General features: G+C 36.5%; 1 protein-coding gene across 8 annotated transcripts in view; it reads right to left on the bottom strand.

Moving 5' to 3' along the window:
* Nup153 (nucleoporin 153) overlaps positions 1-25,115 on the bottom strand; it is a 64,132-nt gene that overhangs the window by 8,968 nt on the left and 30,049 nt on the right. For all 8 annotated transcript variants that reach the window (XM_090356339.1, XM_090356344.1, XM_090356338.1 and 5 more), the window contains 15 exons: positions 24,081-24,329; positions 23,429-23,568; positions 23,218-23,346; positions 21,974-22,090; positions 21,820-21,861; positions 21,682-21,735; positions 19,664-19,810; positions 18,234-18,283; positions 17,892-18,009; positions 12,078-12,215; positions 11,343-11,441; positions 10,085-10,169; positions 7,481-7,603; positions 4,427-5,038; positions 1,817-2,011 (listed from right to left, as the gene is read on the bottom strand). In XM_090356339.1, coding sequence (XP_090212465.1) covers positions 1,817-2,011; positions 4,427-5,038; positions 7,481-7,603; positions 10,085-10,169; positions 11,343-11,441; positions 12,078-12,215; positions 17,892-18,009; positions 18,234-18,283; positions 19,664-19,810; positions 21,682-21,735; positions 21,820-21,861; positions 21,974-22,090; positions 23,218-23,346; positions 23,429-23,568; positions 24,081-24,329 — 2,298 coding nt within the window. The remainder of the gene's footprint in view (positions 1-1,816; positions 2,012-4,426; positions 5,039-7,480; positions 7,604-10,084; positions 10,170-11,342; positions 11,442-12,077; positions 12,216-17,891; positions 18,010-18,233; positions 18,284-19,663; positions 19,811-21,681; positions 21,736-21,819; positions 21,862-21,973; positions 22,091-23,217; positions 23,347-23,428; positions 23,569-24,080; positions 24,330-25,115) is intronic.

The following is a 25,115-nucleotide window of genomic DNA, read 5'->3' as shown; positions in this document are numbered from 1 at the left end:
GGACAGGAGCGTGGCCTAGTGGTAGAGTGCTTTCCTAGCATGCATGAAGCCCTGAGTTCTCTGTACTATATACATAGAAAAAGCCGGAAGTGATGCTGTGGCTCAAGTGGCAGAGCACTATCCTTAAGCAAAGTGTCTAAGGAAAGGCCGGGAGCATAGCCTAGTGGTAGAGTGCTCTCCTGGAGGCACAAAGCCTTGGGTACCACATACATAAAAAAGCTGGTAATCGTGCTGTGGCTCAGTGGCAGAGCACTCACTAGTCTTGAACAAAAAGTGTCCAAGGACAGCACCAAGGCCCTGAGTTCAAGCCCAATGGCTGACAGGAAAAAAAGTTGGAAAAGACAAGAATGACACTAGTTTTCAAACTTCCCTGAAAGGGCTCCACAGGCAGATTTAAAGTAAGCTATGTCTATGTGTTACAGGTAGAGAATATGGGAAAAGCACTATAAAGCAACAAGAACAAGCTGAACTAGACGGGGAAAAGCCATTTTCCACATATAGTGGGTTTTCAAACTATTATATCACATGGGAAACTATTGTATCCCATTAATCATCGCGTTAACTTAATCCACTGCAACCATTATTTCTCTTTTAAAATGAAATTCAAGGTATATTAGGTATTTCATACATACCAAAGGCTATTATTTTGTGAACTTTTTATTTCAATCAAATATAGACAAATACATTGTGTGGGCATGATGGTTTATACAGACTAAAACCTTAGAAAACTACATCTTTTCTCTCTTGAACAGTGCTACAGATCAGAGCTCTTCTGTTGCATAGGATTGTCAAAATTTTGACTGAAACGTATAAGTAAAATAATTTATATGCAGATAAAAAATTATGAAATTCAGTTTTCAAACAGTTTACCATTAATTACAATATGAAGTTCTTCCTTTAGACTTATATGCAAAATAATTACAAAATTTCTTTTTCTGAGATACTATGGGAAACCAAAGTTCAAGATTAGATGCCTTATAAGGTTCTAGGCATGTGAGTTTTTAATCAAGTAACAGTCAAGAACTTCATCTAGAGGCTTGAAACAGCTCCACTAGTAGAATATCTGCCTGTGAGTACTATGCTTTAAATCCCCCTAGTACTGACTAATTCACACACACCTACCTAAGATCAAAGGCAAATCTACTCGGGAGGGTGAGAACTGAGGATCGCAATTGGGACCCTGCCCAAGGAAGAAAGCCCATGATACTTATCTTTCAATTAACTACCGAAAAAGTCACAAGTAGAGCTGTTTAGATGTTCTAAAATTGCTATCCTTAAGCAAAAACTGCTCAGGGAAAGGACCCGGACCCTGAGTTCAAACTCTAGGACTGGCTCAAAAAAATTTTAGAAATCACTTATTGTCTGAGACTCTATAACACAGGATCCTACACCCAGGTGCCCCCCCCCCCAAAAAAGGTATCTCGTAGCCAGGCCACGTTGGTGGCTCATGCCTACAATCCTAGCTACACAGGAATCTGAGAAGCCAGCCCAGGCACAAAATTGTGAGACTCTTTATCTCCCTCCAATTAACCACCAAAAAACTGGAAGCAACGCTTTGGCTCAAGTGTGGCTAGAGTTGAGTTGAAGAGCTTAGGAACAGAGTTAAAAACTCCACAACCCCAAAAAATAAGTATTAAAAAAAAAGGGGGGGGGTAACTCATTATCTCACCACTAACATGCAACTAACAACTAACTTCAGAAACAAATGTCTGCTGAAACATCTAAGGACAATATCCCATGTTGTATAAATTCTCCAATGAATGAATTTAACTTAAAAAACAAAGCAATAAGCAAAATAGTTTGCCTTAAATCTTACCTTTAACCTCAGATTTCATGCCTGGCTTTGCACTTTCACATGCTACACATTTAATGGAGTCTGATTTATTCTGCACTAGGCAGACATCACAGTCCCAGCTGCCCTCAGGCTTTTTGAACTTGTTCAATCCTAGAGAGCCTCCAGAAGACAGAGAGACAGGCACAGCGGGGCTACTTGAAACAGGTATGGAACTTCCTAAGAAATAATAGGGAATACTCATGAAATTTTAATTTACATTACATCATCATCATCATGATACCACAACTAAGTATATTCACTTTTCCTTTCCTATTAAGACAGAATATGCCAGAAATATGAACTTTCATTGTCAACATAGGACAGACTTCTGAGAGTTCTTTTAACTTATGGATGAACAATTTGCCCTAACTTGGCTTAATAGTGACCTGGGTCTTAATCTTGATCAAATGGCTCCAGTTGAAAAGAACAAGCCCAAAATACCACATGCTAACAAACTAAAGACAGGGCAATTTATCTTTTAAGAATGTCAAGTTTCTACAAACAGCACAGCATTCTAAGACATATGTAAACTGCAGACAATATTGTAACACAAAATATAGCTTTACAAGCTAAAGCTACTAATATACACATTCATTTCATAGAAAGTATCCCATCATTCACTCTGTAATTCAATGCACTATGTTCACAACACTCTGGTTATTATATGATATTTAAGACATTTATGAAGCACCATAATATAGATTGGTTCTGGGGACATAAAGATAAATAAAATGGTACTTAACTTCTAAGGTGCTAGAGAGGTCTCAAAGGGAGAAAATAAAACAAATGCATGGTAGTACCATTACCAAGTGATAAATGATCTGAAACAAATGTGCAAGAAAAAATGACTACGAAGCATGAGAAACTGTCCCCCCTCTGTACATCACCTTTATAAAAACAGTAATTTTTTTATGTATTCTTTACCTGACTCAAGTAACTATAACCCCCCTATACATCACCTTTATAATATCAATTTTAAAAAATATTAAAGAGACACATGAATAGGCAAAGCTTATTCGTGACAAAAGAAAAAACAATCATGAGGATTCTTGGAGTTGATAAACCAAACCACAATGCAGAAAACAGTTGAGACTAGAGCCAATCATACTAGTACCAGTTTCTCTCAAGTTTCCACCTATTGTGACTTCTTCCAGTTATCTAAATTTTATAAATATGTTCTCTTGCCAACATAAGTGATAGCTAGGGTCCCATTTTTGGTTCACTGTCCTTCTGAAAAGCTCTGATCTTACACTGATGGTTGTACGTTTCTTAATCTATACTTCTGATCCACACTTCTCTTAAGCTAGTGTTAGCTGGTGGTTAGATCTATCACCTACTTAGTTTATTTCTCAAATTTATTTCAGTATTTTTCTGATTTTCTGTCATTCTCATCCAAGTCCCTCTCATCTCTTGCTTGAATACTAGCTTCCTTAGAAGTCTCCAGTCTTATTCCTTTGAAATCTATCTTCCTAGAGGCTATTAATATGTTTTGTTTTTTTTCTTTATACCAATCCTGCCACTCTCTAATAACTCATCACTGCTACTTGTGACTACATATATATTACATATATGCTATATATGTGTGTAATATATATAATCATGACTTATAACTCCCAAATCTGCACTTCCAACACTCAGAAGGGTCCAAAATCCAGGTAAACTATTATATCCTCAACTTTACATCATTCCATAATCCCTTTCTTTATTTCATTGCATTAATGCACATCACCAGTACCTACTGCTTATATTATTCTTACAGCTTCCTTAGCTCCAAATTAATGCCTTCAAATCTATTATCCTAAAAGTTTCACATTACAGAAACTGAACCCAAAAATCATTAAAAATAGAAATATAATTCACAAGATATGTCTTTTTATTATCCATATTAACATATCAGTGCCATATAACTATACGATATTACAAAAATCACATTAAAAACCTTTAAACATGAGTCTTCTAGCTAAAATTTTTTTCATGAACATTTTAGTAATGTATTATCTCAGATACAAATGAAATTTGTATTCAGCTGGAGCCTTTTCACAAACCATTGCTGTTTATCCCTTAATGAAAGAATTCCTGTAATAACCACTTGCATTTCTACATAGACAACAAAACAAAAAAATAAGTTCACTCTAAATAAAAATGTTTACAGGCCACGTGCAGTAGCTACTCAGGAGGCTGAAATCTGAGGATCAAGGTACAAAGCCAGCCGAAGCACAAAAGGACCTGAGACTCTTATCTCCCCCATGATCCACAAAAAAAAAAAAATTTTCCAGATCTTTATACAGATCTGCCCCACTCTGAAAGTCTCCAGTATCTCTACCTATCATCCTTGAAAATATCAAAACAGCAAAAATGTTTCTAATAAACTCACAAAGAAAAAGGAGATTTGCATACTAGATAGCACCTATTCCAAGTGCACGCAAGTATCTTGCCCCAACTAGGTCTTTTTAGATTTTTAAGATGCACAAAGAAATACTCATTCTGAACCATTTGAAATATTGGGGACTAGCTCTTAGTTGATTCACACAATAAATTAAAATGTCCCTCTACTGTAATAAGCAAAATTATTCCATAGATGAATAAACTTACCAGGTTTGTCAGACATACAAGACACACATTTGTTGTCTTCTGCATTATTAGAAACACAGCATACTGGGCACTCCCAAGATCCCACAGGCCTTTTGAATTTATCTCCGAATCCTAAACTACCAGTGGTCACAGCACAGCTGGAAGTCGAAGCAGTCGTTTCAGTACTTTCTGAAACCACTGTCAATGTAAGGACTCGCTTCACACCAGTTCCAGGCTTCGGTGTTTCACAGGCAACACATTTCACTGCTTCGGGTTTGTTTTGTACTAAACAGGTGTCACAGTCCCAAGTTCCCATTGCTGGTTTAAATTTGTCTCCAAAGCCTGTCCCTGATGTAGGAGCTGCTTTGCCACTTTTGCTTGGTGTCCCAATTCCAGACTGTTTTGCAGTTTCTCTCGGTGGCAATTTTGCCGCTTGGCAAGCTATACATTTATTGTCTGTTACTTTGTTCTGGACAAGACATGTGTCACATTGCCAGGAGGATCCAGCTTTTAAACTTTCTCCAAATCCAATTCCACTAGAAGAAAATGTACTTATTGCTGGTCTTGTATAAACTACTGGGCTTGTAGTAGTAGGTTGAGCAGCAAGAGAATCAGCCTTTGGTGATGTGAAACCTATAATGAGGGAAAATAGCGTTTCAAAGAAAAAATATACAAAGGCTAAAAAATTGCAACATTTTTACTAAAATTATCATGACCTTATTATGACGTTACTACAATTCAAATTGGTTTTCACCCAGCCATATTTACTGTAAATGTAATAAACAGACATAAAGTCCTACAAAATGTATTTTCTTCAGTTATATCACTGTAACTAAATTGTCTTGTACTCGGTCTTCTACCCTTTTCAAGTGTTCACTTGGTTTTGCCAAATGACTTCAACATATTGGTGACACTGTCCAATCATCATAGTATCTGCCTTCAGATGTACTAAGCAGTAATAATGTCCCTCCAAAGCACCACACAGTGGAAAAGATTTTTTGTCTGTCTGTTTCCTTGCTTGAGACAAGGACTCACTATGCAGCCCAGTCTTGCCTTTCCCTTTTTCCTGCCTTAGCATCCCAAGTACAGGTCTTAAAATTATTATCTATTATTAAAATTGGGTTGTTCAGTGGCAAGTATGATGACAAACCCCAACTGAGGTGTAGCAAGCTCTCTGGAAAGGAATAGAAATACAAAACACAAGTAAGACCCAGTCTACTCTCATGTAGTAAAAACTCATGCCACTTAAATACAGCTGTTCATAACGTTCTAAACAATAACTCAACACAACTGCCCTAAGAATCTTTTGAATTTCAAGGAACTTTTCACATTTTAAGCAAATCTTCTTTTTTAAAAATAAAGTAGAAGGTATATCTAAGCAATCAAGGTATTTACATGGAAAGGGTAAGAGGAATCTGTTGCCTCAGTTTTGGCAGAGGAATCTATCAAAACTGCAGTCAATGAAAACGATCCATTCAAGAAAATCCCTTTCTAGTCGGGTACAGTGGCTCCTGCCTGTAATCCTAGTTATTCAGGAGGCTGACATCTGAGTATCGCCATTCAAAGCCAGCCTGGGCACTAAACTCTTGAGATTCTTACTGCTAATTAACCACTAGAAAACCGGAAGTGGTGCTGTGGCTCAAGGGGTAGGGCCTTAAGCTGAAGAGCTTAAGGGCAATGCCCTAGGCCCAGAGTTCAAGCCCCATGACCCACAAATAAAATTTTTTTTAAAAAGAAAAGAAAATGCCTCTCTAATCTGTGATTACTTGAGACCAACTAAGATATCAACACATCCACTGATGATACTTTTCCAGCCTTTAAAAACAAAGGAAAAGAACATACACAGAAAAAAGTCAGAAGAGGTACTGGCTCAAGTGGTAGAGTTCTAGCCTTGACAAAGTCCAAGGGCAGTCAGTGCTCAGGCCCTGAGATGAAGCTCAGGACTATCCAAAAAAAAAAAAAAAAAAGCAACAAAAAACAAAGGAAAAGAAAATTACAAAGGAAGAAAAATTTGAAAATTGTTACATTTCTTACTGATACTAAGAAATAATCCAGCTAACCCAGCTGGCAAAATTTTAACAATAATCATTAATCCATTGAATGTCTTTTCCTTCCATTTTGTCACATTTTCCTATTCATTTTCAAATGAAGACACTGAAATCTTTCCTATTCAGAGTTGAAAGGGGCATTATCATGAAAACAAGGTATGACCCTAAACACATTTCTAGTACAGGCATTATAGAATTCTGGCACATAAAATCGTCTATAAATAACTGGACTCTAGTAGGCAGCACGTATTTTAAAATAAGAAAGCTGGACCAAACATTTATCTTGGTAAATCTTCCTGTAGAAACTGTATTTTTTAAACCCTACCTCATTATACACAAATACTTAGTAAGTAAATCTAAATACAATCTGAGCTATTAGGTTGTCTATTAGTTTTATATTCTTGTATCATTCATCACAACAGAAACCGTGAACATCTTGATTTCAAAATGACAATTTATTCCTAATTGAGAACTCCTATTACTTTTAAATTATTAGATATATCCCCAGATCATTACATATTTGATTGCTACATATTTGTATCTTTACTTCATGTGGTTAGCAAAACATAAATATTATTGTACTGGGCCTGTGTCTACTATCAAGCAATTCATCTGTCTCCTTTTATACCTTCACTAATACAAAATTATCGAATTCCAAAGGTTTCTAACATATTTCCCATAAAAGGAGGATAGCTGACCACACTACACTCAAAAACCAACTTTTAATCATGGTTTTTAAAATTATACAAGTGGGCCGGGAGTTTGGCCTATTGGCAGAGTGCTTGCCTAGCATGCCCAAAAACCAGGGTCCGATTCCTCGGTACCACATACATAGAAAAAAGCCGGAAGTGGGGCTGAGGCTCAAATGGTAGAGCTCTAGCATTGAGAAAGTCCAAGAACAATGCTCAGGTCCTGAATTCAAGCCCAGGACCGGCCAAAAAAAGAAAAATAAATTATACAAGTACCATTATAAGGAAATCGTGAAATTTTAATCAATATTCTGTATATCCAGAGGCAATTATCTTACCCGGGTTTTTCAGAATATCTAGAACACTTCCTTCTTTTTGTATTTTGGCAGGTCTAAAAGGGCCCTCATATTCTTCATCTCGCTTCTTACAGCTTGTACTGTTCAATGCAGTGTTATCTTGAGCTATAAGTTTTTTAGTTATAAGATATGAAAAGAAAAACACCAGACTCAAATTAAATGTATTTCAATCATCTTTCCAAAGCATTTCTTTTGGATCAATTTCTAAAACCTTATGGAAAAGTCACAATAATTAAAAAATAATTAGTACAACAAAAAATAATTGGAACAGGTAGTAAAAGCATATGGTTAATCAGCCATTACAAGCAGGCAAAAATACTATTGCCCATACTTTCCTTCTGCCACAAAAGGACAAGAAGTGTATTTATAACTACCAGCCAATAAATTCAGTAAAAACATCAAACACAGCTAGAGGCATATGACAATTAAAGCAAGCACTTTCCCACCGACTGAAATATATGACTATGCAGCATGTTAAAATACTAATACCTCCCCCCACCCAAATAGTCATTTTCAAGTATACAAATTAATTCATATGCACCAATTCATACTATAATTAAAAACCTCTTTCATGCTGGCTGACTGCTCACACTGGTAATCTTAACCACTCATGAGGCTGAGATATATGGAATCATAAAGTTTCCCTAAAGGCATTAACTGAGGGTAGAAGTAAATATAGATGTGAGATCTGTTTGGAATATAATGTAAACATGTAGAAAACAATGACCCTTCTATAACCTGGTGACCAAGTCTTATGTTTCTTTGGGTTGTTTTTTTTTTTTTTGGTTGGTCATAGGACTTGAACTCAGGGCCTGGATGCTGCCCCTGAATTCTTCAGCTCAAGTCTACTGTCCTACCCCTTGAGCCACAGCACCACTACCAGTTTTGTTTTTATTTAGATTATTAGTCACTGCTAATAGTGACACCCAACAAGCTTCTAGCTTTTCCTTTTGCTCACAAATTTTAAGAAACAGGCCTATCATCCCCACTACATTCAAAACGAAACAACTCCTTTGCGTGACATTTAAGAATTTTTTACCACTTCATAATAAATTTCAATTTGTGAAGTATGCCATGCCTTTTTCCCCTTGTACAATGACTTTTCATGTATAAAATATCCTGGTTCTTGATCTGAAATACTCAATCTAGATGTTTCTGTGTTTCCCACACTGAAAGAAAAGCCACCACGGGCCAGGAACTTGGCCTAGTGGTTAAAGTGCTTGCCTAGCAAGCACAAAGACCCGGGTTCGATTCCTTGGTACCACATATATAGAAAAAGCCAGAAGTGGTGCTGAGGCTCAAGTGGTAGAGTTCTAGCCTTGAGAAAGTCCAAGGACAGTGCTCAGGCCCTGAGCTCAAGCCCAGGACTGGCAAAAAAAAAAAAAAAAAGCCACCACTACTACAAATAATTTGTTTCAATTATCTGATTATTTCTGTCAGTGATAACTATTTCTTCAGTTCAGAAATCATATATCACTATTCATACCACAATGTATTAATGCTTTTTCATTAAAAGTACTTATGAACCAGACACAATGTCTCACATCTGTAATCCTAGCTACTCAGCGGGCTGAGACTTGAAGATTGAGGTTCAAAGCCGGGGCACTAAAGTCCATGAGACTCATCTCTGATTAACCACTAGAAAACAGGAAGTGGGGCGGTGGCTGAAGGGACAGGACGGTAGCCTTAAGCTGAAGAGCTCAGGGACAGCATGCAGACCCAAAGTTCAAGCTCCATGACCAACAAAATAACAAATAAATATAAAAAGCTAACTTATGAGTCAACCAGTTCACCCAAAATTGTAATGCAGAAAACACTTAAATTTGTACTAAGAATCCATTGAAACAATCGTCTCACTTCATTTTGACTAGACAAAAGCAGTGGATACATTTGCTTTTTTTGGGGGGGGGGGGGCGGGGGACAGTACTAGGGCTTGAGCTCAGGGCCTGAGCACTGTCCTTGGGCTTTTCTCAAGACGAGCGCTCTACCACTTGAGCCACAGCATTACTTTCAGTTTTTTCTATGTATGTGGTACTGAGGAATTAAACCCAAGTCTTCGTACATGCTAGGCAAGCACTCCACCACGAGGCCAAACTTCTGGCCCAAAATGCGCTGTTTTGACTAGCCCACTCAAAACCAATCTGTAAGCTGAGTGCAGAGGCTCACACCTATAATCCTAGCTACTCAGGAGGCTGACATCAGAGGATTGCAGTTCAAAGCCAGGCCGGGCACTAAAGTCCATGAGATACTTATCTCCAATTAATCACTAAAAAATGGGAAGTGGGGCTGGGTCAAGAGGTAAGGCAGTAGCCTTGAGCTGAAGAGCTCAGGAACAGCACCCAGGCTCAGAGTTCAAGCTCCATGACCCACAAAAAAAAAAAAAAAATCTCTAAATCCTAACATCCCTGAATATAATTTTTTTAAAAGCACTGATGGAAAGAACATTATGTATAATGCATGTTTTCAGAGATTCAAGTGAAGACATTAAGAATTATCTTATAAAAAATTGAAGTACTATTATAACCATAAGCACTCTTTAGTTTTTGTTTTTTCTTTCATGAAAGTATGTGAGAAACGTTTACTTACCTGAAGTACTTCTAACTGGTTCTGAAGTACTACTAGAGCAAGGAAGTTCTGTTTTTGCAACAGGCACACTAAATGTAAATCCAATCTATAAAGCAAAAAGGTATATTATGTCAAAATATTTTTAAACAAATTAAAAGCTTAGTTTAATTACAAGTTAAAAAATACATAGAATTATGTATTTCAAATCTCTGTAGTTCTTAAGCTAGGCACTTAGCACACCTAGGGGCCCACTTTTGGGGAGATTTAGGTAGATCTGCTTGAGTGGAGGAGTCCAATTGGGGAAATATAGCAAGACCTTATTTGAATTCTAAGTGACTGAATGATTGAACGAAGGATTACTAAGCTCAAGTTTTCTGACTATGGCCATGTCATAGTTTGACAACATTTTAAGTTTCTTGGGTATTTTCCTCTTTGAAAACAATGGTATATTTCTAATGCCTAGTTCTGTTTCTGAATGTAGATTTCAGACATGCAGCAAGGAAATTATATTTCATCTACCACACCTATTTCTGACAGAAAACAAAGGCAATCAAATTGAAAAGCATAATGTTAAACTGTGCCAAATGTGGGATATACAATGTGACAAAGCCCCAGAACTTTATTAAAGGGGGATTCAAGAGACATATCAACAACTAAATACAGTAGGATTTAGTTAGTAATGCCCTTGTTTTTAATGGGATCCAGGACCAACAGAAATAAAAAACAATTAGAAGGGCTGGGAGTTTGGCCTAGTGGTAGAGTGCTTGCCTAGCATGCACAAAGACCTGGGTTCTATTCCTTGGTACCACATGCATAGAAAAAAAGCCGGAAGTGGTGCTGAGGCTCAAGTGGTAGAGCTCTAGCCTTGAGAAAGTTCAAGGACAGGGCTTAGGCCCTGAGCTCAAGCCCATGACTGGCAAAAAAAAAAAATTAGAAGACAATCTGGAAATGGCAAGGAAATATAATATGGGCTACATATATATATATCATACTACCTTTTCTGGGTATAGTTATTGCATGAATTCAAGATATCCTTTTACTTAAGAGGATACACAGGAAAATAGTTGGTTATCAAAATATCTGCCCTGTAATTGCCAAATGGCACAGGAGAATATGCCTATTCTCTCTCTCCCTCCCTCTCGCTCTTGCATTTAAGCTTTCTGCACTGAACTTTTTTTTTGCAATTCAAGAAAAATCAGCTATTATCAAGGTCATATAAAACACAGTCCACTCTGAAATCAATAAACAAAATATAAAATATGCTTTACTTGCTACTTACAGACGGTGGAGGTAGTAGTACATCTGCCTCAGTAGATTTAACAATTGGAGATGAAAATCTAAACATAGGACTGCCAGTGCTGCCTGAGGCCATCTGTACCTAGTTTTCCATATAATTAAGAAATGACCAAAAAAAGAGGAACTCAGAAAAGTAGATTTAAGAAAATTATTTCTAAGAAATTAATAGCATCATTTTTCTTTTTAGATAAAAAATAATCACATTAACACTGAAAGACAGTTTGCTTTATAAAATCTGGCTTCCTTGTGGAAGAAAGGTACACATGATCATAGATGGCTATCTATTCAAGGAGAGAATAACATTTAGATCCTAGGAGCAGACTAAAGGTATTAACCCTATCTAAGAAATAAAACATACAAGCTTATTCTTACAAAAAAAAAATTACCTTACTAAAAATACTGCTTGAAAAAAGAACTTCACAGTTATCTTTCTCTAACACATAAGACTTAGAATACTTTTTTTTAATAATACATTTAGTAATACATTGTTATCAGTTCTCTGGGGCTACAGTATAACTAATTACTCAATGGCATACTATTTTCCTAATATATAAGACTTTGAGATTCAATCCCCAGCAGAAAAGAAAAAAGTAAAACTAACACATTTTCTATGTCATTCTGCTTAGTATGAGTTAATTTCCATCATGAAAAATCACCGCTTTAAAACAAATACTGTAAAATTAAATCATAAGAACAAAGTTTGTACTTGGTTTTGTACCTTGTTTGTCAATGATTGAGAAGGACTGATGGGTGAGGGAGAAGAAGTTGTATTCACAGGAGAGCTAAAATTGAAGGTAGGAAGCGAAGAACTGGTGATTGGTAGAGAGATTTTCGGTAACACTGGTACTTCCATCTCCTAAAACAATAATTTACAATGATTTATTGCATCTTTCATGTCATGGATTTATTTCTATTTCTTTTCAGGTAGAACTGACAAATAGGCAAAAGCAATACTGTCCAATTCTAACAACGTAGACTCAAAAAATATAATTAGATTTGAATACCAGCTATGCTAACCATCACATCATCTGACTTTGAAGAAGTATTATCCTCAGTATCAAATTTTCTGCTTCAAAAAACTTGGGAGGAAAAAATCTCCCTCAATACCACAATTATAGGATGAATATAAAGCACTAAGTTATACACGGTCTTTTCATGTAATGAAAGCACTTTATAAACCATTAGAAAGCTGGGTGTTGTGACATACACCTGCAATATCAGCACTCAGGAGGCTGAAAGAAGTAGGAGAAAGTTATGAAGCCAGCCTAGACTACATACATAGGAAGACCCTGTCTTAATAAATAGGAGACCTGGGCATCTATCCTGAACATCATAACCCAAGATACGATAAGGACATCTGCTCAGCTATGTTCATCTCTGCATTATTCACAATAGCCAGGCAATGGAAACAATCCAGATGCCCTACAGCAGATGAATGGATACAAAAAAATGTTATATAGACAGATGATTGATTGATAGATATACACAGCGGAATTCTACATAGCCAACAGACAAGATAAAATAATGGCATTTGCAGGGAAGTGGATGAATCTAGAGCGAATCATGTTGAGTGAGACAAGTCAAGACCAAAGGAACAAAAGGTGCATGGTACCAAGACATGTGAAAGGGTATCAATGTATGTGAATTAATGCACCTTCTATCTGGCAAATATCATGTAACCCTTTTATTAATTACAATAAAAAAATTTTTTTAAAAAAAGGTCCATGGTATCCTTAATGTGGCTATTAGATCCAAACAGTACAAGAGCAAGGACTCAGTATTTGCATACCCAATGCTATGGACATGGTACTGGAAATATAAAAACTACATAGACATACAAATCTATGACTATAGACATAATGTTTTATTACACAGATTAATATGTATCTATGACATACAAACCCTCAGCCTAATTTTAACAATGTTCTAAAATCTAAGTGCCAGTGATTGTATATAGATTCCCTTCTTGAATACTTGTTTGTCAAATGTCATTTGAAATATGATGAATCAATGTTAATAAATTCTTTAAGAATAAATAAATAAATAGGGGAGAAAGAAAGAGAACCAAACCACCCTATGTGTGTTCCTTTTTTATTTATTTTTTTTAAAGCACAACCCATGAGTTTGGTTAACAGGCTTATTTCCTCATTTGAGGTCTGTAATGACTCAGACACACACAAAAAAAGTTCTGCATCTACTAAAAAGTGGCTAGTATGTGATCTATGTACTGACAAACTGTGGGAGAAAATAAAGCCAAAAGCCATCTGGGAAAATTGTAGAAGCAACCAAAAGAAGAGAAATTGGAAAGAAAATAATCAAAAGAGAAGAAAGGCTCTGAATGAGCTTTGTCATTGGACAATGAAGTTCTTAGAAAACTACAACCTGGCAAATAGTGAAATCAGAGGATAATCTTCACTGATCACAGCAACTAGGAAATTGGAAAAATGCAAAGGCTTAAGAGGTAGAGAATTGGAAACACAAAAGATTTGAATACACATCAAAGCAACAAAAAGGACAATGCTGAAGTATTTAAATATCCAACTTCTCTTAAATATTCAATCCTCTCATATTTTTGACAATGAAAAACCCTATCCTGGAGAAAAAAAATGGTGTTGAATAACTGGACAGCCAAATGTACAGCACAGAAACTATTTCTCATCCTACATTAATTCATGCCAGGCACCTGTAATCCTAGCTACTCAGGAGGCTAAGAACTGAGGAGCGCAGTTCAAAGCCAGCCTGGGCACTAAAGCCGTGACACTCTATCTCCAATTAACCCTCAGAAAACCTTGAGCTATGGCTGAAGGTTAAGGGCTGTACCCTTGAGCTGATGAAGCGCTCAGGGATAATACCCAGCCCAGAGTTCAAGTCCCATAACCAATCAAAAATAAAAATAATAATTCATTGGGCACTGGCAGCTCGTACCTGTAATCCTAGCTATTCAGGAGGCTAAGATCTGAGGACTGTGGTTTGAAGCCAGCCCAAGCCTATGAGACTCTTACCTCCATTTAGCCACCAGAAAACCAGAAGTGACACTCATGACTCAAAGTGGAAAAGTACTAGCCTTAAACAAATGAGATCAGGTCAGCATCTAAGCCCCGAGTTAAAGCCTCACTATGAAAGAGGGGAAAAATTCAAACAGGATATTGGTGGCTCACAAAGATGAGATCTAAGGGTCAAGGTTTGAAGGCAGCGCAGGTAAGAAAGTCCATGAAGACTTTTATCTCCAAGTAACCACCAGAAAATCAGAAGTGACACTGCAGCTCAAAGGGGTAAAGAACTAGCTTTCTGCAAAAGAGCTTAAAGATAGTGCTCAGACCCTGAGTTCAAGCCTCCGGACCAATATGTAAGCACAGGTGTATACGCAGACACACTTGCATGCATGCACGCATATGGTCATACCGTGAGTGCTCAGGATGCATACATTTCAGTAATATACTATGGACACTTGATTCATTCTTCCTGTAAAGCCTCCCAACTTCTAAAGACTGGGTTGCTTTCTACCCAATCTAGATGTTTCACAATATTAAAGTGAAGCATAGGGCCAGGAGTTTGGCCTTGTACAGAGTGCTTGCCTAGTGGTAGCATGCATAAAGACCCAGGTTCAATTCCTTGGTACTATATACACAGAAAAAGCTAGAAATGGTGCTGTGGCTCAAGTGGTAGTGCTCGAGTCTTGAGAAAAGCCCAAGAGCAGAGCTCAGGCTGAGTTCAAGCCTCAGGACAGCCCCCCCCCACACACACACACAAAAGGCAAGCATATTTATGCAATTTATGGCTTGGGAACATTACCCTATTTTGTATCTCCCTTTTTTGTAGCCATATGCTCTGAAGGAGGCACCTTTTCACAAAAGAGCTGGTAAACACCCAGAAGATCACACAATTTAAACACAACTGATAGCACAATGCCAAGTGTGTGTAGTCCATATTAACTGAGCTGCGTAACTGTCATGCATAACAATTTAAAATTTTTGTTTTGGGGATTTAACTTTTTTTTTTTTAAGGGATTGAACTCAGGGACTGAGCACTGACCTTGGGCTTTCTTCAAGGCTCTTGCTCTACCACTTGAGCCACAGCACCATTTCCAGCTTTTCTATGAATGTGGTACCGAGAAATTGAACCCAGGTCTTCGTGCATGCTAGGCAAGCACTCTATCACTAGGCCAAACTCCTGGCCAGAGGATTTAACTTTTTAAAATTCATTTTTGACCATGTTTGGGTCAAAACCACACGGAGTAAGTCCACAAAAAAGCAAATTTACAGTATTTTGTAGCTTGCTAGTGAAAAATATCCCACAGACACAAGATTTTTATTCTTATTCTAATGCCAATTTTCCAGGTAAGAAAACTCGAGGTAAAGAGATTGAGTTAACCAAAGTTACCCAGCTACTAAATGACCAGGTTTTATGGAACCAGAGCAAGAAATTAAATCTCTCTAAACTCAGTGTTACTATATACTACTTACCTAATCTAATTCTGTGTCCATAAGCTTTTTTAAAAATAACACCCAGATTCTTATTACAGTATAGTCAAAAGACCTCAAGTTTACAATCCTTACAATTTTTTATCAAAGGACAAAGCTAAAACAATCTCACATTGCAAAACATTTTAAATATAGATTCCTATTGATATGGTTAAAGACTCAAAAGATATCTAAAATTAACAATCTATATGACACTGAAAATAAATTCCTTCCATATGGTCTTTGTGAAAAGTCCATTAAAATACTCATCAAGAAAAAGAACCATCTTATGAAAAAGCTCCACTAACTACAAGTGAATTCACATTTGAACAAATGAAAAAAGCAGCATGATATTCAAAGTAACTATAGTTTTGAGTGTACGTATCTATTTTATCCAAATTAACAAAGGAGATTTTCTTTTTTTTTTTCTTAAAGTGTGAGGCTGCTAACCCGTTAGTACCTCTTCCTTTAGAAATGTAGAGACTGCAACTTCAATGTGAAAAAGAGTCAAGAGATAGGAGGATAAAGGATGCTGGGATGGAAACTGGCAGTTGGCTAGAGTGGGGGAGGGGAGGAGAATGAAGGATGTGTTTAAAGAGCTCTTCAATTAGTATACCAAACAACAAACAAGAACTCAATTAAAACCCAAAACACATCTTTAAAGATACACTAAACATACATGTTTATAACATGATTTCAATTAAAAGGTAACAATCTGAGTCACCTTAATATCTTAGAAGTTTTACCCTAAAAAAAAAAATGATAATGAGCACCACATACACACAAAAAGCCAGATGTGGTGCTACGGTTCAAGTGGCAGAGGGCTAGCCTTGAAAAAGCTCAAGGACAGTTGACTAGACCCTGAGTTCAATCCCCAAGACTGGCAAAAAAAAAAATCTACACCCAATTCAAAAGCAATTAGAACAATTGCAGACAGGTTAATTGAACCAATTTTTCAATTAGTTTCTATCTCTTGCAAACACTTAAGGTCAAAATAACTTTTCTCCATTAAAAACAGTGACTCCACAGAAAAAAGTGAAAAAAATCCAAGGCAGTCACCAATGACTGATACAGGTAATCCCAGCTACATTGCTGTTCAAAGGCAGCTTGGGCGAGAATATCCATGATATGCTTACTCCAAGTAACAACTCAATAAAAGTCAGAAGATCTGTGGGTCAAGTAGCAAGATGCTAGCCTTAAGCATAAAAGACCAGGAGCAGCATTCATGTCTCATGTCCTGAGTTCAAGCCCCAGGGCAGATACCAAAAACAGAAGAAAACCCACATGGTCAAAAAGCACACCAAAAGAGATACACTTCCCCAGTATTCAAGAAAATGGAAAATAAAATTTATGACATATTTCATATTCATCATTTTGGCAAAAAAAAAAAAAAACCTCAGAAGTCAACAATCAAATGGTAGGTAGTCAGAATAAAAAACTTAGATCTACCTGTCACGTGAAAGTGTTAGTGTAAAATTATGTTAAGAAAAGCAACACAGGAATATCTAATACATATTACATGTAAAGATATGTCATCCCTATATTCCAACAATCTCATTCCTAGGTAAACAAACTAGAGAAAATATTGCATATGGGTCAAAGTATTCACTATAGCACATACTGCAAATCAACCCCCCACACACTAGGAATCAACTCTGCACATACTGGGGAGCAACTCAAGTGTACCCTGACAGTAATATAAATTATGAAAAAAATCTTCACAAGATACATAGCAGTAAATTAAGTAAGCTATCGTTACTTTTTATATCATAAACCAAAAGAGAAAAAAAAAAGAGAAAAGGGCAAATGAAAAAAGTACATACATTATTAACCATTCATATACAGAAAAACTACAAATAGTCTAATAATTAAACAACTGATAATTCGAAGAATGCTGTTTTTCATTTTACAATATTCATGGAATTTGGGGGATTAAGTAAAGGCATACTTATTTAATATGATGGCATATTATTCTCTGAAAGCATCATCCTCATTCCTATCTTTTTTAAGGAATCCCTTAACACTACCACTTACTTCCAAACTTCAAGGGCATAAAGAATACAGAAGCCTACCTCTTCCTCTGGAGATTTAGAAGCAACAAAGCGTGTTCTCTCTCGTCTCATCTTGCCACCTCCACCAGATGATAAACCATTGGCTGCAGGAACACTGAAATTTGGATACGAAAAGCCACTAGCAAATAAAAAGAAAATTTAATATAGTATTATATTATGGCATATAACTTGAATGAATACTTACAAAATATCTGCTAACAAGACGTAATTGTGTGGAATATAGTTTTTTAATATGGATTATATATGTAAGTTTCTATGTTTTGATTTTTCATCTTCAAAAGATATTTATAAATGAAATATTAAATTTACATGTTAAAGAAATCTGAGTGTGAACTGACATACCTTTCATGTTCTCTATTTTGTCTTGGTGTCATATTTTTTTCATATAAAGTCTAGGGGAAAAAAAAGTGAGCTGATTAATTTTTGCCAAAGATTGAAAAGTACTCTACCACTGAGCTACCTCCTATCTTCCCATCAAAGATTGATGGAGGGCTGTTTTTTTCTGGGGGGAGAGAGGGGATTGTGGGGAAGCCAGTCTTTGGGCTTAAACACATGGCCAGAACAATGTTCTCCATCTTTTTTGCTTAAAACTAATGCTCCAAGCAACTTGAGCCATAACTCCACTTCCAGCTTTTTGCTGGTATTTAATTGGAGATAAGCATCTCACAGGCCTTTCCAGAACAGTGGCTTTGAATCATGACCCTCTAGTTTCTCCCTCCTAAGTAGCTAGGATTACAGATAAGCATGAGTCACCAGTGGCCAGCTTTGACAGGTTTCAGGTTTAAGTTGATAAACCTTGAAATTCCCAACTTAAACCTTATCTTCTGAGTGGTGGTCAAGAGTTAAAATATATTTGCAAAATGTTACCCATCACATCTTAGTCTCTGAACAAAATCACAGTATATAAACAAAGTCAATACACTTACTAGCCTGAAAAATAATGTTACTGATCTCTTCGTCCTGTTAAATGTGCAAATGCAAGGCTATTTTTTAGAAATAACTTCATGTAATTTGAAAGTCCTTCCACTGAAATCAATATTCCCTGGAGAAGTGGGTGATTAAAGGGCAGGAAATATACAAAAGTTAAACCTAGCTTAACCTTGTAACTTCAAAATCAACATCTGGCTAGCCCAAGAATTTTTTTTTCCTGGTCCGGAGCTTGAGCTCAGGGCCTGAGCCCTGTCCTTGGACTTTCTCAAGACTAGAGCTCTACCACATGAGCGTCAGCACCACTCCCAGCTTTTTTCTGTGTATGTGGTACCGAGGAATCAAACCCCGGTCTTTGTGCATGCTAGCTAGGCAAGCACTCTACCACTAGACCAAACTCCTAGCCTAGGCCAAGAATTTTATACCAGCAAAAAAACAAAAACAAAACTCACAAAACAGAAAATCCAAAATTACGTTCAAAATATCTGTTTATAGCTAATGAAAAAGTGTGCCAAAAATGTATGCCAAGATTTTTCACTAAATGTGAAAAAATGTTATTAATGACTAATAAATCAAGATGAGTACATGGAAAAATCACTGCACTACTAATTATAATTTCCAAGTTTGGAGTTTTTGAAGAAATTGAGTTCTTACAAAGGGTTAAATAAGTGCAACACAAACAGTATGTTACAAAAGCTCAATAAACATTTTTAAGTAATAGAAAATGGATAAATGGCTATTTTATAAGACAGGTGGCCTCATCTCTTCAAACACATGATTTACTCTTACTCATTTCAATCAATATTCAAAGACTGGTAAAAACAAACAAACAAACATATACTCACACTGTGCTTTTTATCTATCCTTTCATTAGTCTTCCTTAATTCACCAGATGGGGTTAGAGATGGTCTAAAATAGACAGTTCTATTTGCTGCTATGGAAACTGGCTTTGGGGTCATGAGTCTCTGAACAGGGGGATACTGAGAATCCACCTTATAAGTAAACAGAAACCAAAAGACAATACTTTATAAATGGCTTATAACTAAATTATCTCAATAGCTGATGTGACCTACATATACTCAATACTTCTTCAGAATCAAAGGTAGGTTTAAATACTAGTAGAAATAGTAATAATTAAATGGTATGTTATTGACTATACACACACAAAATTCCAAGCAATTCCATAGGTAGTCTTGATAACTTCACAATCTCAGCTTCTAAAACATTAATTTTAAATATGTGATTTAATGTCTGACTAATGTACAAACTCATATGCTCCCCAAATTCATTCTTTTCTGAAGTTAATAAAGCTGATATTTTAACTAACTGTAATGATTTTTTGGTTATTTGGGGGGGGGGGTGAACTCTGGGCCTAGGCACTGTCCTGAGCTATTCTTCAGCTCAAAGATACCACCCTACCCCTTGAGCCTCAGCACTACTTCTGATTTTCTAGTGATTAATTGGAGATAAGAGTCTCAGGTTCTTCAATGCCCGGGTTGGCTTTGAACCACGATCCTCAGATCTTAACCTCCTGAGTAGGTAGGACTACAGGCACTATGAGTCACTGTGCTGGCTTCTAGTTGTACTTCTTTTAATTCCTAAAAACATTTTAATTCTCCCTTTTATAAACCAAAGCAAGTCTGACAATATAAATTGGTAAAATATGGCAAGACTAGAAGTCTTTCTGAAATTAGCTGGTTTTATTGTCATACTACAGATAAGTTTCATCAGTAGTATTGTGCTTCACACAAACAATGGTATGAATAGGGTCCTTCTACTCAACAACAACTGTGATCAATGCTGCTTTCCAGGACAAAGTCTCAGTAGGTTACTAGCTCTTCTTTAAACGCTTTTTATAAGTGATTTTATAAGAAGTCTATTTTGTAGACTGTTCTCATTAGATCTATGAAACTATAATACTGAATTCTGGGCTTTTTATTTCCCAGCATTCATTAACTTATTTAAACTATGGACAACCATTAAGAATCTTCTAATTAATACTTTAACAATATGCCAGTCTTAAAATTTTACATTTTAAATAACTGGGTTTGTAGGTCTGAAAAATCAACCACTTAAGCCCTCAATGGCAGCTAATAGTTAAGTACTCCTTCTTCCAAGTTTTCCTCTTTTAATTACTAACATATAGATAATCCCAAAAATTGAGAACATTCTTCTGAGGAAAAAAAATTCAATTTGAGCTTTCTTCACTATATCAACTTCAGTAAGAATACCGACCTCTGATATCTAAACCCCAGGTAACAATTCAGGTAACTACAATAATTTCACTCATTATATGTGGCATTTAAGTACTACAATAAATGTTTCCACAATTTACAAACCACGGAACCTGTGCTTTCCCTGGAGGATATTTAACCAAGGATAAATACAGCCAATCAAAATTGATTATTTTAGTTCAAATTATTAAGCATTTTATGTTCCCTGAAAATATCCTTCAGGGTTAATTTGAACCACATAGAACACTGAAAGGTTATGAAGACATCTACACTGTATTTTTTATTAGACTTGATACCCTGAAATAGTATTTTGGCTGGCTAGTGAAATGTGTCCAAATTGAAATTCTGTCACAACAGACTTGACATCATGTTGATTAATGTGGAATATTTTTAAAGACAACTATTCAAATGAGGATTTTCGTTCACTTTCAGGAATCTAAGGAAAAGCTAACCAAAAACTATTAAATGACACCTATGAGTAAACAGCTTTAAAGCTGTGAGAGAAACTATAGTGTCCTCAAAGTTTCTCATTTTCAAAATATTCCCCAATGAAAATCAGCAAAAGACATTTCTGCCCACTTGCTGAGTTTATATACAATATTACTAGCACTTTTAAATAACTCTCTTACCTTTTCTGTTTTGGCCTGAAAGACTGTGTTATCTATCCCACTTCTATTGAAAGGCTGAAAAAATAAAATATAATTAGAATGATGGAAAGCTCTAAAATTATGACTTGTATCATGTAATAAATTTAAAAGTCAACTTACAAAATTGAGAGAAGAAACAGCAGATGGAATTCGTTTTGCATCCTGTTAATTTGTAATAACAGATTTTTGTGAAATAACAAAATTAAGATTTTTTTTCATGAAACTCAAATTTCATTAGACATCCCTATGTTCAATTGTACTTCTATAAACTTACCGCTAGAGGGCTTGACATCTTCTCTAAAGACTGCAATATTCGTCGAGCTGTGGAACTGGTCACACCATAAGATTGTGCATTCAGTTGCTTAGCTTTCATCTGTCTTCTAATTGGTGCCTGTAAAGGAAACTCTATTAATATCTATTAGGATGTAAAAATCTAAGGCATAAATGCCCTGTGTTGAAAATATACACAAAATAGAAGGAATATCCAAAGTAAAACAAGATTAATGGTATATCAACTTATCCCTAAAAAGATTTAATGTTATATAGTCCCATGGTAGAAATAGGAAAACTACTAAAAAGTTCTAGTACTGCTTTGATCCACTTACATTTGATATTTGTATCACAGAACATTAATGGAAATGAATTAAGTTCCAAGATAGCTATAATAAACAGGCTATAGGGACCTGGAGTTTGGCCTAGTGGTAGAGTGCTTGCCTAGCATGCACCGGGTTCCATTCCTCAGTACCACATACATAGAAAAACTGGAAGTGGTGCTATTGCTCAAGTGGCAGAGCCCTAGCCTTCAGGAAAAAGCCCTAAGGACAGTGCTTAGGCTGAGTCCAAGCCCCAGGATTGGCAAACTGGCATGCATGCATGCATGCATAAATAAATAAATAAATAAATAAGCAAGCAAGCAAGCAAGCAAGCAAGCAAGCAAGCAAGCAAGCAAGCAAGTAGGCTATAAATTCTGCCGTGAGGAAGTTAAAGCTTTAATACTAATACTTGCTCTTCAAAAGTTAATTAACAGAAAGTAGAGGTGTAACTGAAGGGCACTATAGCAATAGAAGGGGAGATAGGATTCAAAAATAATTGTATTAATTGATCATTACCTAATTCATTTAACTATAGCCCTTCTGTATATCAACTCTACAAAAACAATTTAAAAAAATATTTTTAAAGGGCCAGGAATTTGGCCTAGTGGTAAGTGTAGCTGCCTAACATGCACAAAGACTGGGGGTTCAGTTCCTTGGTACCACATACACAGAAAAAGCCAGAAGTGATGCTGTGGCTCAAATAAGAATGCCTAGTCTAGTAATCACAAAGCCATGGGTTCAAACTCCGGTACTGCCTCCCTCCCCTAAAAAAGGAAAATAAAAAAAGCACAGAAGTTTTGGCTATGAATGGTAAGTAAATGCCTATAATCAGAACTCATTTGGCAAGAGAATGATACTAAATTCTATCAAAGAAAAGACAGGAGAGAAACGGAGTTCATTAACCATTATACTCTACCAAACCAACCTGATATGGTGTATTTCGTAGTTTGGACTGTCTTGCAGCTGCTGCTGCCCCACCATATGTTGTTTTTCCTGGGTAGAAAGGAGAATCCCCAAGCTGACTTGCTTTAAGAACTGAAGAATTTCCAAGTGACTGTATAGAAACACAATGATGGAAATTGTAAGCAAAAATATTTGAATCTAAGGTGATTAAATCTAATCCAGGTAATACTTACAGGGGACAGTGTTCCAAAGGCAGACAAGTTAAATGCTGGTTTTTTTGAGCTGGTGGCAGTATGCTGTGAGAGTGAATGAGAACGTTCAGCTTCTGGGGACCACAAAGGTGGTAATGAAGTATTCTTTGAAACTGCTATATCTGAAACAAAATTTACAATAGTACCAATTATACGACCTGAGATTATTTTATTTGCCAATTATGGGGCTTGAACTCAGGGCCTGAGCACTGTCCTTGGGCTTTCTCAAGGCTAGTGGTCTGCCAGTTGAGACACAGCACCACTTGGAGCTCTTTCTATCTATATGGTACCGAGGAATTGAACCCAGATCTTCGTGCACGCGAGGCAAGCACTCTACCACTAGGCCAAACTCTCAATCCAGGATCCTAGGATTTTTAAATGAAAATTAAGTCTTAAATTTATCTGTGAAATTAATTTTTTTTTCCAATCCTGTGGCGTGAACTCAGGGCATGAGCCTTGGGCTCATGTCCTTGAGCCACAGCACCAATCCCAGCCTTTTCTATGCAAGTGGTACCATGGAATCAAACCCAGGTCTTCCTGCATACTAGTCAAGTACTCTACTACTAGGCAAAACTCTGCCCCTGAAATTAAAATTTTTAAATACCAAAATTACAATCAAGACATGTAAGAATACCTTTATCAGAAGCTCTTGAAGAAAAACCACTAGTGGTTGAGATGTTATCATCATCATGCTGAGAGGTAGAATCTTTAATTTCCTTTACAAGGGAAAATCCAGAACTGCCAATTGGGAATGCAGAGGATGTGGATGGCTGACAGTGTAATGCAGGGGTTTCCAACATGGAGAAATTCAGGTGACTCCGATGAAGAGAAGGCCTTGTCAACACATCTGGATAATTTGAAGCATTACTAGTTGTTGATGGTTCTTAAAACAAGAATAATAAAGTACATTATAAGAGTAAATGTTCATATTATCTACAGAGTTGCATCAGCCATAAATGCCTTGTTTGTAGGAATATAGCTATTATTACTATGGCAAGCATTAAAAAAAAAAAGTATAATTGCCTGGCACTGGTGGGTTATGTCTACAATCCTAGCTAACTCAAGAGACTGTGATCACAGTTTAAAGCAAGCTCAGACAGGAAAGTCTTATCTCTAATTTATCACCAGAAAAATGGTAGAGTACTAGCCTTAAGTGAAAAGGCTCAGGGACAGTGCTCAGGCCTTGAGATCAAGACCTACGATAAAGGGAAAAAAAAAAAAAAAAAAAAAGCCAGGCACCTGTGGCTCATGCCTTAGCACTGTGGTTCAAAGCCAGCCAGGCAGGAGAGTCCATGAGACTCATCTCCAGTTAACCACCAGAAAACCAGAAGTGGCACTATGGCTCAAGTGGTACAGCACTAGCCTTGAGCTATAGAGCTCAGGCCCAGAATTCAAAAGCCCTACAAACAACCAGCTATAACGCACGGAAAATAATAAAATGTATTACATATTATATATTACACATCACATACATGTACATGACATGATATATAATAACTTGAAAATAAATAATTGGGCCAGGGATGTAGCCTAGAGGTAGAATGGTTGCCTAGCATGCACGAAGCCCTGGGTTCGATTCCTCAGTACCATGTACTCAGAAAAGGCCGGAAAAGGCATTATGGCTTAAGTTCCATAGCTCTAGACTTAAACAAAACTGTGTCCAAGGACA

The sequence above is a fragment of the Megascapheus bottae genome, chromosome 22, assembly GCF_031878675.1.
Source record: "Megascapheus bottae isolate mThoBot1 chromosome 22, mThoBot2.hap1, whole genome shotgun sequence".
Lineage (NCBI taxonomy): Eukaryota > Metazoa > Chordata > Mammalia > Rodentia > Geomyidae > Megascapheus > Megascapheus bottae.
Note: the sequence above shows the minus strand (reverse complement) of the source record. Positions and strands in the feature narration are given on the sequence as shown.